The 23,201-nt window shown below is 40.4% G+C and overlaps 1 protein-coding gene across 4 annotated transcripts in view; it reads right to left on the minus strand.

Annotated features, from left to right (window-relative positions):
* EXOC2 (exocyst complex component 2) overlaps positions 1-23,201 on the minus strand; it is a 188,979-nt gene that overhangs the window by 56,174 nt on the left and 109,604 nt on the right. For all 4 annotated transcript variants that reach the window (XM_037893243.2, XM_043540186.1, XM_037893242.1 and 1 more), the window contains 6 exons: positions 14,588-14,649; positions 11,492-11,572; positions 10,272-10,331; positions 9,202-9,263; positions 7,855-7,921; positions 5,372-5,488 (listed from right to left, as the gene is read on the minus strand). In XM_037893243.2, the coding sequence (XP_037749171.1) occupies positions 5,372-5,488; positions 7,855-7,921; positions 9,202-9,263; positions 10,272-10,331; positions 11,492-11,572; positions 14,588-14,649 (449 nt within the window). The remainder of the gene's footprint in view (positions 1-5,371; positions 5,489-7,854; positions 7,922-9,201; positions 9,264-10,271; positions 10,332-11,491; positions 11,573-14,587; positions 14,650-23,201) is intronic.

A 23,201-nucleotide genomic window follows, 5' to 3' on the forward strand; every position in this document is an offset into this window, starting at 1 on the left:
AGAAAGCAGGTATATTGGTGGGGGCATGGAGGCTCCCAGCAGCAGAGGAGTCCAATGGGAGAAATTGGTGCTCAGGAGCAGCGTACACTAGTGCTTTCCTGCTTTCTCCACCTAGCAAACCTCTTGAGCTTTGTCAGAAGTGAGTCCAACAGCTGAGAACCACAAAGGATCATAAAAAGGAGCTCAGGAGATTGGCAGGAGGGGAATATTCAGGAAGGCAGTGAGAACTGGGCCTCAGGAAAAGGTCAGGGATGCAATTCCTTACCTCCCCACCACCCACTTCCTGTGAAATTTCTGAACTTTGCAAAGGGGAGAACCCTCACAGAGACCTACCCCACCTCTTCCTGCTCCTGCCTGTGAGAGTCTTAGGATTGGCAGCCTCCCTCAAGAACCTTTTAATAGAAAAATCGCCCCCACCGCCCCCATGGACAAGTGGACAAGTCTCTTAGTGACAGGTTACATTTTCAGCTTTAGCTCTGTAAGGAAAAGGGATAGTGATACAAGCTAAGGTCTCTATTTTCATGTCCATGAGTCAGCTAGGAACTTTAGAATCTAAAGAACAAAAGTTTGGTCTTGTGCATAAATCCCATACTTTTATATTTCTCTGGATTTCTGTTTTTTTTTTTGGGGGGTGGGGGGAGGTGGCTACAAAATGGCACACTTACCTAGCCCCTTTTCCACTTCAGTTCATAATGTATAGAAAAATTCTACCTCAGCACCAGATCTAACCTACTATGAGACTCACAAGGTGTGTGAGGTAATACCTTTTATTGGACCAACTTCTCCTGGTGAAAGAGAAACTTTAGAGCTCCAAATATCGATACTGAAGGACATTATCTTACCCACCTTGTCTCTCTCATATCCACGGAGTAACATGGATACAACAACACTGCAAACCACTAACTATCAGGTAGATATACTTTTTTAGTGTGGATCTTAGGGTGGAGGTGTGGGGAGTTGGGATTTATAAGGGAAACTCATTTGTAATTTTAATTATAGAGCAACAGCTCAAATTTATATTCCCACTTTCTCAAGCATTAGTTCATTCTGCCTTTTATTTCACCCTCATCTTCATTCTGCAAGCCTTAACTCACTCCATATATGATTTGTTTGCTTCTATCCTTTCCACTTCCAGTACAGTTTTGGGTTGTTTTTAGCCATAGGACTGTGTTTGGTGAATTAGCCATGAATTCTCCATTACAAATGCCCTCCCACTTCTGGAGTCCTCAAGAGTTCAAGTCTGCGTCTATGTGATTTGGAAAGCACCGTATACACTTACAAGACTCCATAAGAAAGAGATGTGTGCATTCATCTTCAACTAAAATTATATATAAATATATATGCAAATTAACGATGGCACTCAGGATCCTGGGAAGCTGACAATTCGGCCCTCTGTGCTACAAAATTTGCACATCACTGATGCAGAGCCAGGTTTTTAAAACAGTGGTGAAGTACTTTGACTTTAGTCATTCTATAGGCAATGAATGTTGTGTAACTTAGGGCCTCTCTGATGCCCACTGAACTCAATGGAAAGGTTTCCATAAGTATCTAATACACAACGGAATACCCCTGACACACAAACACCAGAAAGAAGCATTCATATTCCCACTAACCTATAAAAAAAAGAGAAGCATCTTGAAATCAATCCAACTGGTATCATTTAGCGATGAGGTCACCATGGGTGCGATTAGTGAATCTTTTGGTCTTTTATAAAAAAAGAAAGATTTCTTGTGGACAGAAATGTTTTAGACTATTTCCACCTTAAAATGAAATATTTCTGGGTCAATCAAGAAGATAATGCTAATTAGGTTAGATCTTGACTGAAGTCAGGATCTGGTCTGTACTTCCTAGAACTGTTAAGTTAAAAAAATCTTTCAGGGCTTTGGCAGGTTTCCCATAAAAAGTGTTTAGTGTTTTAAGAGGTGTAAAACTGCTCCCTGGAATTGCTTGACTATTTCTACAATACAGTATGGTGCATTCCCTGGATTTGACAAAGACAGATTGTGCAAGAATAATGTTACAGGCTGTGGTTGTTTGTTCCCCCGTCTAAGCTTATCTGTGATACTGCAACAAAACAGTGTAATTCTACTTAACTATAGGAGAAAAGAGATTTGTCAGTACAGACAGTAGCTGTCACTTCCTACACTTCTGTTTATCTGAACTCACTCCTGAATGGCTGAAAATAACACTTCATCTGATAATGCATCTATGTAAACCTATTACAAGAGATATGAAAGACTGAACGTACTTTGAATAAACAGAAAAAAGAACATATAAATGTTGAGTGCCTGATGGCATTCACATGGAAATATGACTAGATGAGTCACCTCAGAGACTCATAAATCTTTAAGGTCAGAAGGGACCATCATGATCATCTAATCTGACCGCTAATCAGTCCATGAGGAATTAGTGGACATAGCAACTCCCAAAAATTACAACTGCAGCCAAAATACTATTCTATTTTCTTTCATGGTATTTGTGCAATAGCAGCATGTTGCCTGACCTCCTATAAGTTATCTGTTCAGTACTTAATATGAAACATTAATGTTATTCAGTTAACACTCAATGTGTGCTTTAAACACTGTTGTTTTCTAAACTGGCTACCAAATGAACTCTTAGAAGGATAATCTAACTATCCATCTAGGTACTAATATGGCCCTGATGATCACCCTATGAACATCTATATAACGACCGTGCTGAGTCAGACCAACGATCCATCTAACCCAACATCCTGTCTTCTTCAGTGGCCAGGGCCTGACTCTTCGGAAGGAATGAGCAGAACAGGGCAATTATTGGATAATTCATCCCCTCTCAGCCAGTCCCAGCTTCTGGCAATCAGAGGTTCAGGGACACCAAAAGCACAGGGTTGTGTTCCTGACCATCTTGGCTTTAGACTTTGACGAACCTATCCTCCATGAACTTACCTAATTCTTTTTTCAACCCAATTATACTTTTAGCCTTTACATCATCTCTTACCAACAAATTCCACAGGTTGACTACACGTTGTGTGAAGAAATACTTTGTTATGTTTGTTTCAAACCTAGGGCCTATTAATTTCATCAGGTGACCTTTGGTTCTTGTGCTGTGAAGGGATATATTACACTTCTCTATTCACTTTTTCCACACTATTCATGATTTCATAGACCACTATCATAACCCCCTTCAGTCATCTCTATTCTAAAGTAATCTTTTTGATCTCTCCTCATATAGAAGCTGTTCTATATCCCTAATAATTTTCGTTGCCCTTCTCTATACCTTTTCCAATTCTAATATATCTTTTCTGAGATGAGACAACCAGAACTGCACACAGTATTCCAGGTGTGGGTGTACAATGGAGTTATATAGGAGCGTTGTGATATTTTCTCTCTTATTATCTATCCCTTTCCTAACATTCTGTTTGCTTTTTTGACTCCTGTGCACATCGACCCAATGTTTTCAGAGAACTATCTATGATGATTCTAAGAACTCTTTCTTGAATGGTAAAAGCTAATTTAGAACCCATAATTTTATATGAATAGTTGGGATTATTTTTTCCAAAGTGAATTACTTTGCACTTATCAACATTAAATTTCATCTGCCATATTGTTGCCCAGTGACCCAATTTTGTGAAAATATTCACAATCAGCTTTGGAACTAATTGTCTTCAGTAATTTTGTATTGTCTACAATTTTGCTACCTCTTTGTTCACCCCCTTTTCGAGATCATTTATGAATACACTGAACAGCACAGGTCCCAGTTCAGATCATCAGGGGACCCCAATATATACCTCTTTCCATTGTAAAAACTCATCATTTAATCCTACCCTTTTTCTTCTACTTTTAACCAGTTACTGACCCATAAGAGGGCCTTCCTTATTATCACAACTGCTTACTTTACTTAAGAATCTCTGCTGTGGGACCTTGCCAAAGGCTTTCTGAAAGTCCAAGTACACTACATCAACTGGATCACCTTTGTTCACACATTGTTGTTGACACCCTTAAAGAATTCTAATAGATTGGTGAGGCAGGATTTCCCTTTTCAAAAGCTGTGTTGACTCTTCCCCATCATATTGTGTTCATCATTGTGTCTGATAAGTCTGTTCTTTACTATAGTTTTAGCCAGTTTGCTTGCTACTGAAGTTACACTTTCTGGTCTGTAATTGCCAGGATCACTCCTAGAGCTTTTTTAAAATATCAGTGTTACATTAGCTATCTTCCAGTCATCTGCTACAGAGGCCGATTTAAGCAATGAGTTACATACCACAGTTATCAGTTCTGCAATTTCACATCTGAGTTCCTTCAAAACACTTGGGCGAATATCATCTGCTACTATATATACCATCTAGTACTGTATATATGTACTGTATATACAGTACTGCATTGTCCATGGTCATTAAAGGGTTAATATAGATTTTAAATTGTTCAGTTACTTCAATATTTGAATTTTGTTCTTTATAAAAATTAAAAAAAAAGAACAATACTTTAATGTGGCTGTTCAAGATCAATTGCGGAATATATAATGGGCACCTCATTTGCCTACATAGTCACCACACTACCAGTACCTAACTCAGCACTTTATTAAGCATTTCAGTATAGTTGAGCGTGAAGGGAGAAATCTAGAGCAATTTTGTATACTATACTAACAATGCAAATAATTTCAAACCCCATTTGAATGATATTCAAAATTATTCCAGCCACAAAAGTTCAAACACATTCACTGGAACGGCTATGAGAGTTCATTGTGTAGTAGAAGCATCAGTTTGTAGAGAAATACTCTGTACTGGAAGAGATAACATTTTACTTTCAAACAACAAACATTTCTGGAAATAAACCAACTATATGGCCATAAAGATTCTAAGTCATAACATTTCTCATAAAAAATGATTAATCATTACAAAAAGGCAGGAAAATGAGACATCTATAGCCGCCCACCTTGACATTTTCGTTCTTTGAAAAAAAAAAATCCCTGATCTAGTTTATGAACAAGAGCTGTCAAGTGGTAGAGATTACTAGATTATTTAATCTATCAAATGTATTTTGAGATTATGATCTTTTTATTCTTTGCATCAAGAAAACACAGTGACATTAAAAAGCTTTACTCAGAAATCAGATAAACATAGCCTATGAATATACAAGTCTTTAACAAGTGCTCACATTTGCTACACTATTTATTTAAACCACACACAAACACAAAGACATATTAATTATTACTATTATAATTATTGCTTTTTAAATTGATGCTTAAAATCCCATTCACTTGTAGGAGGGTTAAGTAATATTTATTCTGGTTGATTGTACTAAGACTTAATTTAATACCTTTGACAAGGAAAAAAAACTCCCCCCCCAAAGTAATGATACATCTGTAGCAATTTCATTTTAATATTCTTGCTTACTTGAGTTATTTTTTCAACTCCTTGGAAGCTATGTTTCTCAAAGTGTTCAGCTATATTTATGAAAGTATGACGTTCCAGATAGCAGCAATTACTGAGTACAATTAAAAGCCTTTGCTCCTAAATCAAGAGATGTTTTAAGGAAGAAAAATGAACAGTAATTAGGAAATATCAGGGATAACTGTGCATTATTATGTTTATACATATTTTGATCATGGAAAATGTTTTGTCCACTTGAATGACAACAGTCATATGATAAGCATGCTGATAAATAAAATATAGCTAACAAATAGTTTTGTAAACAAAATCCTAAGAACTGTTAACACTGGATGCAATGATTCAATAAGGGCACTTTTTCTTATGGGCTTTGTTGTCTGAAAGTATTCACTGGAATAATTGTGACTAATACAGATCTGTGATTCAGCTCCCATTCCAAAAAGTAAGCCACAAACAGCTTTCCAAGAAGCGGTTTCTGCATTTTACTGTTTTTTTCTAGTAACCTGTTAAAAACGATGACCACCATAAAATAAAACCAAAATCTTCACTTTCATATGAAACTGGCTGAAGAATTCGGTTTTAACACTCAAGCAAAGGAAGCAAAACAGATATTAAACAAATGCATTCCCATCCTCCAAATTAAACTAAATCAAAGACTTACAGATCTCAAAATCATTTCTGCATATAATTTGAAACATTGTAAGTCATCTCTGCTCTCCAATTATTTTGTTTTAAAAATCAAATATGGTTCAAAACAGATATTGAATTAGGTTATATCAAGATTGTTGGTCCATGAGACTAGTGCAACAATAGGTTACCTGGAAGAGAGGCAAGATCTAGTTTTTCTCAGGAGGTAATTGGTTGACAGGAATTCCCAAATTATAAACTCAGCTCTGGTGGTGACTTTTTGTGCAACTGTGTGCAAGTCACTTAAATTCCTCAGTTTCCCTACCTGGAAAATACTTTCCTACCTCAGAAGAGAGTTCAGGACAATCATTTGCAAAGTGCTTTAAAAATGAAAACTTTCTGAGGATAAATTACCATAGTGAGGTGTGAAGGAAGTCAATATCTTATTAAGAATGAGATCTGCAATTCCTGATAAATTCCCAGCTGTCTTACCAACCAGTAATGAACTACAATGACTAGTGTAATAAATGTGTACCCATTAATCTGCCTACTACTTGAATTAATTTACCATTATTTGTATATACAATATTCAACACAAACTGTCAAAATACAATGAAAAATCCTAGGCTGGTCACTTAATACTCTCTACTCCATAATACTCAGCTACTCCATATGTAAATGGGGAATAATAACCCTTATTGATACTTGTAGTGTTTTGAAATCTACAGATTAAAACTCTTAAGTGCCAAATATAGAAATTACTACTCTTTCCTACTTTTGTTTATTAATATCTCATTTGAAGCTTCAAAATAATTCTTAACCAAATTTATTTTTCCATTGTATAAGCCATACGGCTGGTCAAAAATATTGGGTTACTGGCAATGATTTTTTTGCTGAAAAAGCACTGAACCATTTGTTTGGGAGGAAAAAACCCTCAAAACGTTACACGGACTTCAACAACACAGGAAAATAAAATAGGTTGATAAAAGTTAATTAACATTCACACAGTACTTGGAGAATTAGAATGATATGAGGACTAAATTATTATTAAATTTCAGAATTTAGAACTCTGGGTCTAATCCTACAAGTCTTTTCTCACTAATTGCAGTTAGACTACTCATGAAAGTAAGGGATATAGGTTGGGCCCTTAAAAGTTTCTAAATTCTGCAGGAAATAGATTATTAAAAACATAATAAGAGCTTCAAATTCATTCTTTGAAGGGCATAACTTTATATGTTTCAGTAGCCCTTGTGCTGGGGGTATGTACTCTTTGGGAATGCATTAGTTCAAATAACTGGGACAAAAAAAAAATGCAACATTAGGAATTTTATGGAAAAGCAACTTTTTCTAGTCTCTCATGCACCACAACACATTCTACTATAAGGAAGATGACTTACCAAAGCAAACTACATTATTTTACACATTTATCTCTATGTTCTAAAAATAAATAAATGAAATTTAATTACCTGTTTTACGGATACAGATATTCGCACTTGAGTTTTAACTAAACATCAAGGGCCAGACCCTGAACTGGTATAAATTAGTGCTACCTTCATTGACGTCAATAGAGCTATGCCAGTTTATACCCATTGAGGACCTGGCTGCAACAGTTATGTTTTTAAATAAAATTCATGAGTAAGAATCTGTAGGAAATATGCTGAATACCCAACAATCCAAAGCTCGAGATACCATTATATTAGCTTTTCTGATAACCATGCAGTTAGTAAAGTTTTATATTATTTTGTAAAAAGTGACTTAGGAAAACACAAATGCATTACAAAAGACACACAGTAAAAGATAAAAGCCTTATTCAACATTTAATTTTACCCCAATAAGACATTTTAACTAGAAGCCACACTTACGGAAGATAAACTAGAGTCTTCATGAATGCTTCCAAATAAATCAGGAGATGAAATGTCAACTGAAAGACTGAAAATATTTTGAAAAAAGTGAATCGGAGAGTATTCTTTTTACTCTAAGCATTTACAAATCAGCTATGATGTGTGCTTGCTGGAGAACAACATTTCTATTTCTCAATAACTTTCGAGGTTTTGACATGCAGAACAAGGTTCCAAATGGAACAAAACCAAAACCTTTCAAACATATTTGCAAAATTGAATTGGGTTTAAATTCCATTTTTTTAAATCAAAAATATCTGGTCTTCAATTTGGGTTCTCCCCCCGAGAGTCAGTCAGCCCACCCTGGACCTCAGAGACCTTCTTGTCAAAAATCTCATCAAAATCAATATGGCTTTGATGAAAAATATTTAGTCAAAAATGTTCTGACCGGCTGTAGTGCTGGGTTCAGCTGAAAAGACTATAGAAAAAGTTGGAGTGCTGTGTCAGAGCATCTCATACCATGGAACAGAAGGCAGAATGAGCTGTAGAGCTTTTCTAAATCACCCACAAACTGATCAAGAGCTTTGGGAACAGGTACTGCCATTCCAGCAATCATGTTGGGGGAGGGCGGAAGGTGGAGTCGCACCTTTCTGCACTTTCTTTGATTTACAATAAAATAGTTTCTGTTCACTACTCTTATACACCAAATAAAGGTAAACCAAGTAAAGAGAAAAACACAGGTGGTCTTTCAGGATACAGAAATTCAGGTTCTTATGACTCCTCAGAGCTCTGAAATTAGTGGTTGATGGAATAAAAGCAAAATTGTCAACAATTTAGTAGATATGTTGATAGGAGTTATGAACATGCCCAAGACAGAGGGCAAAGCAAGGAAAATACCATTCCCCATTGGTAGATGTTATTCAATGACAGTGGCAACTTCTTTCATATAAACTGCTTGGAAGCTATAGCTGTGACAAAAACCACCAGGCACAGATATTAACGTTAGAACAAAAAATGGGCTAGTTTGGTGTAACAGTTACAACCTTTAGAAAGATGATTCTCTTTGGGAATCAAGCAGAGGGATTTTGAATAAGCTAGCTTTCATTAAGCACTACAATAGCTACTAAGAAAATAACTTTTTAATATTCATCATATTTCATTATCTTATTCAAATCTGTATTTCATTTTTTTTGGTATAAAAACATTCTATTTGGCTCCATGGCATTTTTGGTCAAAGCCAAAATTGTTCACAAAAGCTGTTTATTACATATACCTCAGGAATACTGGTGAGGAAAACCTTGTAGTAAAAAACAGACAATTTTATGCTGAAATTTGCAACTTCAAATATTCCAAATGTGTTATTTTACTTACTGTGTGGTATCTGCATCACCATCAGGCTTGGTGCTCAGTTGTTCCAGACAATCAATAAAAACCTATCAAATAATAATAAAAAAAATAATCTGAATTTTCCATCAGAGCTGAACTACTGGTACAAAACCTGTAAAATATTTTAATTTTTCTTAACTGAATTTTTAACTGCAGCTCATCTAAGCAGAATAATCACAAATAACCCAATTTTCTTAAACCTCAAAAAACTGAAAACAGTAGCATTTTAAATTAAGCCAGGCAAATGTTTTCATGATCTTGTCAGCCTTTATTTTGCTATGGAAAAAAAGATCTGTGCTATTTCTTGTACTATCTCTCATCTTGCTAAATGACCTCCCAAATCAGAGGACTGGGGGTCCATTGGTTTACAAGGAACGTATCTTTAATGGCTTTAAAGTGCTTCAACAGAGTCCCCAAAGCAAACATCTCTTAAGCACCACTACGCATCATTTCTTTGGTCTGATCTGTGAGATTTCACTTGATAACACAATACAAACAATTGTTAAAACTGATGGGTGTTGCTTTATTATCTTAAAAAAAATTCTGGGTTATTAGTTATACATTTAAAAGATTACCTCAAAAATTCGTTGCAAAGAGCACTGGTTTCTAATATGAAACTAAGGGCCAGATCCTCAGCTGTAAACTGGCATAGCTCCACTGACTGCAACGGAACTATGCCAATTTATACCAGCTCAGGAGCTTGCCCTTAGTTTCATATTAGAAACCGGTGCTCTTTGCAACCAAATTTTAAGTTAATCTTTTAATATATAATTAATAACCCAGAAAATGCTTGAAGTTAAGCTAATGCTTCAGGTATATGCTTGAAGCGTTTAGTTTCTCTGATGAATTAGGGCCTTAGAAACCCCAGGAAACATTAAGCATCATTATCCTTAAGAGTTACTGTAATTTGAAGTTAAGATAACACTTATGTCTGGATGATCTGAATTAAACAGTATCTGACATCTTATCACCTTTTATTACTTTTTGGGGAGCAATGGATACAATATAAGCCCTTAATCACTCATTTATGATCCCCAATTCCAGTTTAAAATTACCTGCATGATACCAGTGCTTAGCTGGCACACATCCTCCTGTGTTTTATGTTGCTGGAAAACCTGAAGAAACAACCATATAACTTCAGTGGAATAGCTTCAGAAGGCCCTCTTCCAAAGGAAGTGAAGAAAGGGAAGAGTTATAAATATCAAACCTAGTTTCTCTGTATACACTGCTCTTGTGAGACTCCCCAGGGAATGAAGAGTGGCTGGTAGAACAAATCCTATGTACAAACACAATGGATAGGGCGTGTGGGCATCCTATAGTGAAGGGGAAACACAATGATGGGAACAATACTGGCACATGATGCTACCTGGAATTCCAGTTCTCCATACCATGAAAGTGAAACTGATTAAAAAAAGGTGGGAGAAAGAATAAGTGAGTGGAAGGGAAAGTAATAGCTAGATTTCCTTCATCCTGTATGTCACAGAAACTTGGAGAAAAAGGATTGTAGCAACGTGTAGGATGGGGGAAACCTAGTGAAGCTGAAGAGAAAACAGAGAACTGGGCGATAGCAGAAGCTCTTGGGACTTCTCAAGATCATCTTTGTTAGCATGTGAAATTCATCTCATGGGGAGGGATTAATTGTGAAGTAATATCCTCTTTTGGGTTCTTCTGGGGAACCCTCATTGGGGGAATAGGATACCTTTGTCGTACATGGGACAAAGAAGGAGAGAGCAACAGCACCCAATCCTATGAGATGCTAAGCATCTGCTGAAGAATACTCTTATGTCTTCCTGAAGTCAATGGAATCAGGTCCCGAAGGCAGTAAACAATTGGGGATAACGCTATCATGTGGCATACTGGAGTAGGGAAAACAAAGGGTTGAGTTATGTCCCAAATGAAGTCTAGTTGTGATATGTATTTATAACTGGCTCTCAAGGGTACCTACACCATAAGATCATACCTGCTGCCATTTGAAAGCTACAGGTCACAGCCTTTAATATAAAAAATTACATTTAAGTACAGTTCACTTTTTGCCCCCAAATATGAGTGCAATTTGAAAACTGACTGAATATTGCAAGGGCTTTTTTTTTGGTCAAAGAGAAGAAAAAGTATTGTGAAGCTTGAGTAATTTCTTAATTCATTTTATAACAGCCTCTCTGTATTATTCACAAACACTAATAATACATAATGAAAACATATTTATACAGTAATTGCTTTTAAATGTAATAACAATTTACATACAAGGAAAGAAAATAAAGTACACAGCAAGACTTACACTGGCTTCTCCAGGTTTGCAGTCCAGAACACTCTTGAGCGACTGCAAGGAATGCACAATGCATTGTTCAAACTGGGATGGCTGAAAGTAAAAAGATTTTTGAATTCCTAAATGAATGTGCAATGTATGCTATACAAACTACGAATACACACATTTTTTTTTTTACAGTAATGGAGAAGATACTCATTTTTTACTGATCCAATATGGAAACCCCCCCCTACAAATTTCATGATACATATACTACAGAAAGCCCTTGTTTTAATGATGTACTTTAATACTGAAGCAAACAAAAATAATTACACAGATCAATTTCCTTTGCAAGTATGTGAATGAGGGGTTCTTGCACTGAACGGTTTCTTCGCCTTAAGCCTGCAGTGAACTTCTTAGACCTTGTTTGTGATTGCACAGCTGGCTACTCAGGAAAAGTCTGGGGGTAAAATCCTGGCCCCGTTGTAGTCAATAGCAGAAGTCCTATTGACTAACAGGGCCAGGATTTAAATTTAGTAGGGTCATTCTAGGACATCACAAATTCACCATTATGATTTCACTATCATGAAATCAACAAGAACAACTAGGAGTGGATTGGTTTGGAAGTCAGGCAACCTTGTCTATTCAGAAATTGCTTCGTGTATAAATCTAGATGCAAATGAATTGGTAGCATTATCCCTGTTAGCCAATCTCCCCTTATCCCCCTCTCTTGCTCGATATTGTGCCACTCTGGTTTGAGACCACCTGATGGCACTAGGGAGGAAATTGTGTTTCCCGAGGGGAACATGACAGTGAGAAAGCTATCTCCATCCTAGAAAAAGGGACACCAATCCAGTTGATTTGGCTCAAAAATGGGAGCCAGAAACTTCGAAGTTTAACTCCTCATTCTGCCCTTTACCCTTTGTGTAGCTTAGGGTAAGTCACTTCACTTCCGTTTCCCCAACCTAGGACATTAGGATAACACTTATCCACCTCACATATGTGTCATGAGGATTGATTCATGTCTGTAGAGCAATTTGAAAATCTAAAGCACTGTGCTAAAATGCTATTTATTCATTTTTAGAACAAAGCTCCTGAAGGCATACAGCAGAGAAAGAGAGCTAAATTGGCAGAAAAAGGGCTTCAGTGGAAAAGTAAAATGATGTTCCTTTCATTTTTGTTCTCATGTAGATTTTTATTGCCTGCAAAGAAAATAATAAAGCTTCTCTACATTAACCTGTGTGCATTACAGACCCCATGGCTGTAGGTTTCTGACAACAGTATCCCAATATATGTCTTAACAGCTGTATAAATATCAACGATGTTAATAACTAATTTTTTTGCACGCATTTTATACATATAGTTTAAGCTTAAGCTGTCTCCAAAGGCCCTCTCTGGCTTTGTTTACCCTCAGAAATTTTGCTAAGGTTTCCCATCATTACAACAACTGATTCAGATCCACCAATGGTGGCAACAATGGGATTGTTCACATAAACAAGGCATTAGCAGTTACCAATATTTTAAGCACCATGTCATGCTCTGAACAGGATTAGATGACACCACACTTAAGATGGTGGCAGCTCCCTAAAGACCCACAGACACTAGCAATCCTCCCACTGTTTCTGCTGCTGGCAGAGATAAACTGGTGGGAAATTTTTGCAAAAAATCCTAGGGTAGCGATAGCTTTGGAGCACAGTAAAGAAGCACTAATAAGGTTTTTTTTTTTTAGAATTATTAGTTCTACAAAAGAATGACCATGTATGCAAATCTGGATGGAAGAAGGAAATGGGGCACTGGTCTGGACTGAAATGACCAGAGAATGTTGCAATTGAGAATGAAACCCAGAAATCAGGACTCCAAGTACTCTATTTTAATAACCAGACAACACTCCTTCCAACATTATGTATATCTGGAATGCTTCACACCCTCCTACTCAACTTCATTCAAATGTATTTATAGTAACACACAAGCACAACTTCAGGCGGATGGCCTACCAAGTACTGTCTTATATAATACATCTTAATCCTCCCACAGCCATTTCTGCTTTCTCAGATTGTTTTTAAGTCATGCCTACAATGTGCTTGTCATCTTTTAGCCATTAGTCATTACTATTTCTTTCCCGAAAGCACCTCATTAATTTATTTGAATATGGTTTCAAGTCATTTATTGTTTGTCTGTGAGCAACCTCCTAAATTAGTTGGCTCTCAGTTAAATTTCTCATTATTCCAGAAAAGCAACTTTTTATATCTACTACAGTCCAGCTTCCATGGTAACGAACCCATTAAGTTATGAAGCACTGTGACGTGGACTGAACTTGTCACAACCTGAGAAAACAAACTCTGTATTTTAGCAGAACATCCATAGCTAAAAAAGAAACTTTTTTTAAAAAAATCTCAACACAACCTTACTAAGGAAGGTCAGTAAAAACTTTATGGGGGCACATTAACCCCCCCCCAACCCTCTCAATTTATATACATACTAGCCTCTTCTCCATGTCCTTCTTTACATTCTACTCATATTAAAGGACCGACTCTAGCAAAGCTTTACTCACATGAGTAATCCTTACTCATGTTAGTAGTCCACTGACATGAATTGCTACTTACATAAATAAAGATTATTCACATATGGCTCTGCAGCACTGGGACGGAAGACACTGCTTTTGAAAACTCCATTTATAAGCTGAAATTTATCTAGTTTTTAAAAAACTACTTTGGACTGTGCTTATGCTGACTAACACACGTAAGAAAATCCACCAGCAGAAAAATAACTCTTGAAAGAGGGAAAAGATGAAAGAAGAGAAAAAGTAGCTTTTGAATTTGTGATAGGATTTATACCACCATGAATATTTGAGAAAGTGAGCAGACAGAGGGTAGAAAGAATTCACTTAGGAGTATAATCTGTCCTCCATCTAAATTCTAACCCACTATAGATGGGAACTGATTAGTTTTATTTTGTACCATAATTTAATTCTTTTATAAATACATATGCACACATGTGTAAATATAAGTAAATGTATAATATGCTGCAAAACTTTTAACATTTATGAAAAGAAAAATGAAATTTACACAAGTCATGTTTACACCACATGCACAAAAAATGGGTGCCTGGAAACACACAAAGTGTACCCACCAGAGATGTTAAGCCTTCATTATCAATCACCCAGTCTTCCTTTTCAGCTAACCTCTTCACATCTGTAAAAAGAAAAGGTGCTAAAATGCTAGGTTTCACTATAAAAAACTCCTTGAACTTCACAAGAGAGAAAACCACAGGCACCTTAGTGTGATGAATAGGCATTCAAGTACATTGGCCATACTTAAAAGATTTCAGCCACTTTTCAAATGACTAAGAATGGCACACACACATAGTTTGCTGCTGCTTTCTCCTTCAGAATTAAAATGTATGGTGCATGGCAATAGTTGCATAAAGCCACCTTTTACTGGAAAGCCTGAGGTTAAAGAAATACTGTTACAATCCTCTGTTTTAAAAAAATGGATATATCATGGCTGGGTACCCATAATATAGGCATTATATTTGGGAATTTAAATGTATGTTTGTTTTATTATTCCTTGCTCAATGCAGTTAAAAAAACCAAACCATTAAGTACATAACTTAATCAGAGATCAGGACAAGTATTAAGACTCATATAATTACATTAAATATTTATAATATGTTTGGTTTGAGATCAATCAGGATCAGGACTCCATTGTGCTAGGTGTTGCTCAAACATATATGAAAAATCCATCCAGGCTCTGGAGAACTTATAAGAAGCAAGTGACATAAGAAGGGTAGGAAAGGGGAGAGGAAGAAGAGGAGTATAACAATCAGTTATGTACAGTTTAGGTACCTATATGCATTTGCAGGTTGCCCCATTTACCCTTCAACCTAGTCATCACTAATTGGTAGATTTGATTGATTGATTGATATTATGGCAGAGAAGCATCTTGAAGTACATTCAAGCAGCACTATACTCTGAAAAGTGACTATGCAAAAGTAGCAACTTGTTACCAACAGATCTTCTCCAGAATCTGCCAACTTTATATTTTGTTTTTGATGGTTTATTCCCTTCAGACCTTCAGCTCCAACACAGATATAAAGGTGGGACCTGAATTACATTCCTTCTTATTCATCATCAAAAGAACTGATTACTAAATTCCAGTCAGTTACACTTGTACAGGCCTCACTGCCTTATTTGGCATTAGCATAATTTAGTTTGCATGACCTTTATTGCCAGTGATGATGCATAAGAAGGAAAGAAACCAGCTTGACTATCAGGTCCCAGGCTGAGTTTACAAGGCTGTCAACTAGAAAAACCCTCTTCCATTTACTTGTAAACTGAACACGTTTATCGTTGAACGACAATAAGCATCCCACAGTCATTTCCAGTTTGACAAAACCTCATTCCAGCAAAAATCTATTTGCAAAATAACCACAGGCTGTATGCCTAAAAATAAGAGCTGCAATACAAGGTAATATCTTCAAAACTGAATTTTTTAAACCATTAGATTACTGTTTAAATTGCATTTACCGCTGAAATTTTGTTTGCAGGTCAATAACAAAATAATGTACAGCTTAGTGCTATGACACAGCTTATATAAGAAGAGAACCCCATTACCACTGTACCATGTGGACACATTCTGTCCAAAAAATTAATTTTTTTAAATTATAGAATTGAAAATTAAGCAGCACTGTAAAAGCACTTTCGTCCACGAAGATGAATAAACTAAAAATTATTCACACAAAGACGAGGCACAGCATAATCCAAGCAAGAAAATTTCAGAGTTGCAGTTAATGTTCTTTCTTTAATGCAGATGCATCAGTGGAATAAAATTATGATTGGCATGAAACAGAAATAGGTCTTTTTAATGCATATTGCAAAAGAGGGAACTGAATTACATTCCTTCTTGTGCACCTTCAAAAGAATTGTTTACTAAATTCCAGTCAATTACACTTGTACAAACCTCACTGTCTAATTTGGCATTAGCATAATTTAGTTTGCATGACCTCTATTGCCAGTGATGATGCATGAGAAAGAAAGAAACCAGCTTGATTCTCAGACCCCAGGTTGAGTTTACAGGGCTGATGATTAGAAAAACAAACAGATTAAAGCCATTACATCGAATAAATAGGATGGTTTTCTTTTTACAAGAATATGAAGGAATAATCAACGAAGGCATGACAAGGGAAGTGTTCTAGTTGGATTTCATGGGCACTAAATGGACAGTTAGTGTGAGTTAAATATAGGCAACAATGTGAACGTAGCATGAGAAATCAAGAGTTAGTTAAGGGCCGTAAATGATCATTAATATTTGCAAAATATTCTGAAAATGGAAAATATTATACAGTATAAATATCAGATATGATTATTGCTGTTCTTTTCAGAGAGGTCCAGATTCAGTAAAGCACTGAAGCACATGCCTAACTTTAAGCAAGTGAGTAGTTCCACTCACTTCTCACATAGGATTACTCATGTTCCTAAAGTTAGGCTTAACTATCTTGCTGAAAAAAATGGTTACTCACCCTTTTTGCAACTGTTGTTCTTCGAGATGTGTTGCTCATATCTATTCCAATTAGGTGTGTGCGCGTGCTGTGTGCATGGCTGTCGGAAACTTTTCTCTAGCAGGTACCCATCAGGCTGTCTGTGGAGGCCCCTGGAATGGTGCCGATATGGCGCTCTATATACGACCCTGCTGGCCTGACCCCCCTTCAGTTCCTTCTTGCCGGCAACTCCGACAGAGGGGAAAGGTGTGGGGGAATGGAATAGATATGAGCAACACATCTCGAAGAACAACAGTTACAAAAACGGTGAGTGACTGTTTTTTCTTCTTCGAGTGCTTGCTCATATCAATTCTAGTTAGGTGACTTCCAAGCCTTACCTCGCAGGTGGGGTCGGAGTCAAGGTATCGCTGACCGAAGTACTGCGCTGCCAAAGGCTGCATTGTTCCAAGATTGGTGGACGATGGCGTAGTGAGATGTGAAAGTATGCATTGAAGACCGTGCGGCAGCCCTGCAGATTTCCTGGAGAGGTACATGGGCCAAGAAGGCTGTCGACGAGGCCTAAGCCGAGTCATAACAAGTGTGGATACAAACCATGATCCAGGAGGAGATCCACTGGGACGAGACTGGCAAACCTTTCATCCGCTCTGCCAAGGCAACAAACTACTGGGTTGTCTTGCGGAACGGCTTTGTGCAGTCAATACAGAAAGCGAGCGCCCTCCTGACGTCCAGCGAGTGCAGCTGCTGTTTGTGGGAGCTGACGTGGTTTTAGGTAGAAAACTGGCAGAAAGATGTCCTGGCTAACATGGAAGTGGGACACCACTTTAGGAAGGAAGGCCGGGTGAGGACTAAGTTGCACCTTATTCTTATGAAAGATAGTGTATGGAGGTTCAGACGTGAGGGCCTGCAGTTCTGACACGCGTCATGCCGAGGTGATAGCCACCAGAAAAGCGACCTTCCAAGAGAGGCAGAGGAGCGAACAGGAAGCTCGTGGCTTGAAGGGAGGTCCCATGAGGCGGGAGAGGACTAGGTTGAGGTCCCAGGACAGAACAGGGGGCTTCATCGGGGGATGTATCTTCTCCAAACCTGTTAGGAAATGTTCCACGATGGGGTGCGTGAACACCGAGTGTCTGGAAACGCCCAGGTGAAATGCCAAGATGGCTGTGAGGTGGACCTTGAGAGAACTGAATGCCAGATGCTGGTCCTTCAGGTACAGAAGATAATCCAGGATACAAGGAATGGGAGCCTGGAGTGGGGGCACCTGCCTTTGGGCACATCAGATAGAGAACCTCTTCCATTTTGCTCTATATGTGGCCCCAGTAGACAGCTTGCGGCTCTCCAGAAGCACCCGCCTCACAGGGTCCGAACAGGCGAGCTCTGCCTGGTTCAACCACGGATCCTCCAGGCCATGTGGTGGAGCGACTGAAGGTCCGGGTGAAGAAGGTGACCGTGATTCTGTGAGATGAGGTTGGAAGTGAGAGACAGCCGTATCGGTAAGTGGACCTATAGGTCCATGAGGGTGGGGTACGATCACCGTCAAGGCCAAGCTGGGGCCACCAGTATTACGTCTGCTTTGTCCCTGTGGACCTTGAGGAGCACCTTGTGGATGAGCGGAAATGGCGGGAAGGCGTATAGCAGTTGACCGGACCATGGAATCATGAATGCTTCTGCGATCAAGCCTGGGCTGTGGCCCGTGAAGGAGCAGGAGTTTGGGGACTTCCTGTTGGCCCGTGTGGTGAACAGGTCGATTAGGGGAAACCCCCAGCTGCGGAAGATGGAGTCGATGATGTCCGGACGAATAGATCACTCGTGCATGAGGAACCATCTGCTCAAGCTGTCCACCAGTACGTTTTGAACGCCCAGCAGGTATGAAGCCTGGAGAAGGATGGAGTGGGCTAGACAAAATTCCCACAGGAGAAGGGCTTCCTGATAGAGAGGAGACAATCGGGCTCCACCTTGCCTGTTTATATAAAACATGGCCGTGGTATTGTCCGTCAGGACCGCTACACAGTGGCCCTGCAAGCGGGACAGAAACGCTTGGCAGGTGAGGCAGATCGCCCCGAGTTCTTTGATGTTGATATGGAAAGCCAGCTCCTCTACCTGCCACAAGCCCTGAGTCATCAGGCTCCTGAGATGAGCTCCCCAGCCCAGCGCAGATGTGTCCATTACCAGAGTCAAAGTGGGCTAGGGAGGGTGGAAAGGAACCCCGGCGCCTACCATGCGGGGATCTAGCCACCAACACAGTGTCGAGGACTCAAACCCCAGACGGCACGGTTCGTTGTCTGACTGGAGAGAGACAGGCAACACCAGCAAGGTCCAAACACAAAGCTCTTTATTGAAGAGTGCACACAACAATAGAGAGCAGCCCATCTCCAAAGAGAACCAGCAGCCTCTAAGTAAAACTAATAGGTTTTTATAGACAGTCCTGTCGCGTCACAGATTTATTCATAAAGCAGCCCCCCCGCCCTTATGTTAGTTAAAATCCTCTTTCTCTATTATGCATGCACTTCTACCCCCTTATTGTAGATAACTTTTAGCAAATCATAATGCTTCACTAACTTTCTTATCGGTATGGGTGTCAACCAGGAGACAAGGAGTTAAGAACAGACATAACACAAAAACAAGGAGTGGAAAACAGCGCCTCCGTATCTCAGCAAGACAGCTCCCAGAACATCTCGTACAAAAATGCAGGAATGCAGGCCTCCCCTTTTTTCTCACTCTCTGTAACTTAAACAAGTATTCCTTCGTTCTACTTTCAGAGACTTTCCCAGCAGCCTTTCTTGGCCTGACTTTGGTTCAGTTGGCATAACTGCTTCATGTGTAACTTTTCTCACCTAACAACAGGGAATCAAGGGTGTGCCTCGGGACTGTCAGCACTATGTCCAGACTGTCGCGGCCTGGGCAGTACACAGACGCGAGCCACACTTGCAGAGGCCTGAGTTGTAGCCTGGCATGTTGAACCACGTAAATGCAGCAAGCCATATGACCCAGCAGCCTGAGACACTGCCTCGCCGTGGTGGTGGGAAAGCTGCAAAGGCCGTTGATTATCTGCGAGAGGGCCAGGTGCCGCATCTCTGGAAGGAATACTCTTGCTTGGTTCGCATCCAGGACTGCCCCGATGAACTCTATTCTTTGAGTAGGGGTGAGGACGGATTTGCTGATGTTGAGAATGATACTTAAGTGTTCGAATGTTTCTCTGACCATTTGCACCTGCGATTCCACCTGCTGGCAAGAGCAGCCTCGAAGGAGCCAGTTGTCCAGGTAAGGGTAGACATGCACATAGTGGCGGCGAAGAAAGGCTGCCACAACTGCCATGCATTTGGTGAAGACGTGAGGAACTGAGCACAGCCTGAATGGGAGGGCTGTGAACGGATAATGCACCTTGTTCACCATGAAGCGGAGGAACCGTCTGTGAGACGGGGTGATAGACATATGGAAATAGGTGTCCTTCATATCGAGGGCGGCGTACCAGTCTCCCAGATCCAGGGAAAGGTTGATTGTGCTCAGGGAGACCATGTGGAACTTCAAGCTGACGATGAACTTGTTGAGCTCCCTTAGGTCCAGAATGGGCCTGAGGCCCCACTTTGCTTTGGGGATGAGGAAGTAACGGGAGTAGAAACCCTTGCCTTTGAGCTCCTGGGAAACCTCCTCCACCGCTCCTAGAGCGAGGAAGGTCTGAACCTCTTGGATGAGAAGTTGCTCATGAGAGGGGTCCCTGAAGAGGAACGGGCAAGGGGGATGGGAAGGTGTGAAGGAGCAGAAGTGGATAGAATATCCTGCCTCTACCATGCGGAGCACCCACCAGTTTGATGTAATAAGGGACCATGCATGCTAGAAGCAGGATAGACGGTTCAGGAAGGGAGCTTAACTAGCCGGGTTGCCCCTGGCCCTGCCCAGGAGGAGAGCGCGATGGCCTATTCCGACTGTATCTGTTTCTCCTACGGGAGAAGTCCTGTCTGGGCCTAGGATGGAAAGAACGCTGCTGGGTGGACTGCTGTTTAAAGGGCTTCCTTAAGGTCGCTGGAGTATGCGTGCGGAGGGACTTAATCGTGTTCCGGGAGCCCTTCAGGCTATGCAGTCTGGAGTTCGTCTGTTCAGCAAACAGGCCCTGGCCATCGAACGGAAGGTCCTGAATTGTTTGCTGACCCTCCGGAGTGAGACCAGAGGATTGGAGCCAGGCGTTGCGCCTGTTTGCGATACCAGAAGCCAGAGTATGCGCTACTGAGTCCATGGCATCTGAAGAGCCCTGGAGGGAAGTCCGGGCTACAGCTCTGCCCTCTCCGTCAATGGCCCCCAATTCCGCTCATGACTCAGATGGAAGAAGCTCTTTGAACTTCAGAATTGCAGACCACAAGTTGTAATTATACCTGCTCAGGATCGCGAGTTGATTAGCGATCCTGAGAGAGGCCCACTGTAGAATAAACTTTTCTTCCAAACATATCAAGGCATTTAGCGTCTCTTGATTTGGATGCGGGGCCTTGCTGACCCTGCCTCTCTTTCTCATTCACCGCCTCCACCACAAGGGAGCATGGGGGAGGGTGGGTGAAGAGATACTCATACTCTTTAGTGGGAACAAAGTATTTTCGTTCAGCCGCTTTGGCCGTAGGGGGAATGGACGCAGGCGTTTGCCAAATAGTCTTGGCATTAGACTGGATGGTCTTTAGCATGGGTAAGGCCACCCGAGTTCATATTCACGGCCACCCTTCGGAGGAGTTCCTGCAGGGCCCTGGGTGGTGGTCCAGATGTGGAGGTACCCGCCACCGCTTCGTCAAGGGATGAGGAGGAAGAAACCACCAGCAGGACCGGTTCTGTTACAGCCTCTTGATCCTCTGGAACCGGGTCCTCCCGAACACTGGGTGTAGCCTCCATTGGGGGCGGGGTTGGATCTGGATTTTGTGATGGGTCCTGAGGTGGGCGGCTGAGGGTTGCCTCAAGGAGGTGAGACCCTGAACGGGACAGCAGGAGAGGCACCTTGGGCCTAACGGTATGCCCAAGGGGTCCAAAATTGCCACTGGGGCTGCCAATGGGGCACCGAAGCATCCTGCCTAAGGCTCCCTGGCCTTGATCTGGGTGCTTCCGATGCCCCCGATGCCCTGCCTGATCTGAGGGAGGGCGATCTGGAGCGTGACGGCCAACAGGGAGTGGTGCGAGACTGCACCCAGGAGGCCTCCTCCTCCTCCAACGGATGGGATGGGTGCCGCGAAGGGTAGCGAGGTCCAGATGGTGACCGGTGGCGCAGTGCAGGGGGGTGCCGCTGCAGGGAATGACGGTGAGATGTGGAGCAGTTCCGGGAGGTCGAGCAGTGCCGCAATGTGGAGCTTCACCTTGGTGGGGAGCGGTGCCACGATGTAGAGCGGTGCCAAAGCGGGGACCGGTGCCATGCTGGGGAGTGGTGCCACGGGGTAGAGCGGTGCCGAGATGAGGTGCGGTGCCACCTAACTGGAGTTGATATGAGTAAGCACGTGAAGAAGAACTGGGGCATAAGGCGAGTATCAAATAGAAATAAGGTTGTTTAGAGGAACAGAAAGAGACCCTGCTTGCTCCAGTTTGTTTGCTCAATGCTCCCTGCATTGCTTTGCATATATCAGACAGCATGAGCATCATTACATTGTCTAGCATTCTGCCCATCACAGAATAAAATAAGTTTGATCAAACCAGTGGACACCATGAGCCCCATATGAAAGAAAAAGTTGGGGAAAGAGATCTCTAGCCCACTGATGCTAATTTTTAATACATCTTGAAAAACTGGGAAAATTCCAGAGGACTGGATGAGTGCCAATATTCAAAAAAGGACAAAAGGTATGACCGAGGTAATTATAAGGCTCGCAAGCCTCAGATCAATTGCAGGCAAAATAAAGGAAAAATGACTGTGGGAGTCAATCAATAAAGAATTAAAGGATAGGACTATAAATATGCCAATATACATGGCTTTATGGAAAACAGATCTTGTCAAACAAACCAAATTTCATTTTTTTATGAGATGACAAGTTTGGTTGATAAAAGTAACTGCATAGGTGTCTAATATACTTATGCTTTTATAAGGGATTTGATTTAGCACCATCTGACATTTGCATTTAAAAAATTAGCACTATTCAATACTAGTGAAGCACATGATAAATGGATTAAGAACTGGCTAACTGAAGAAGTTGTCAAAGTTGTCATCACTGAATAGGGGAATTTCTAGTGGGGTTCTGCAATGATCTGTTTTGGGTCTGATGCTATTCAACATTTTATGAGTAATCTGGAAGTA

The sequence above is a fragment of the Chelonia mydas genome, chromosome 2 (genome assembly GCF_015237465.2).
Source record: "Chelonia mydas isolate rCheMyd1 chromosome 2, rCheMyd1.pri.v2, whole genome shotgun sequence".
Lineage (NCBI taxonomy): Eukaryota > Metazoa > Chordata > Testudines > Cheloniidae > Chelonia > Chelonia mydas.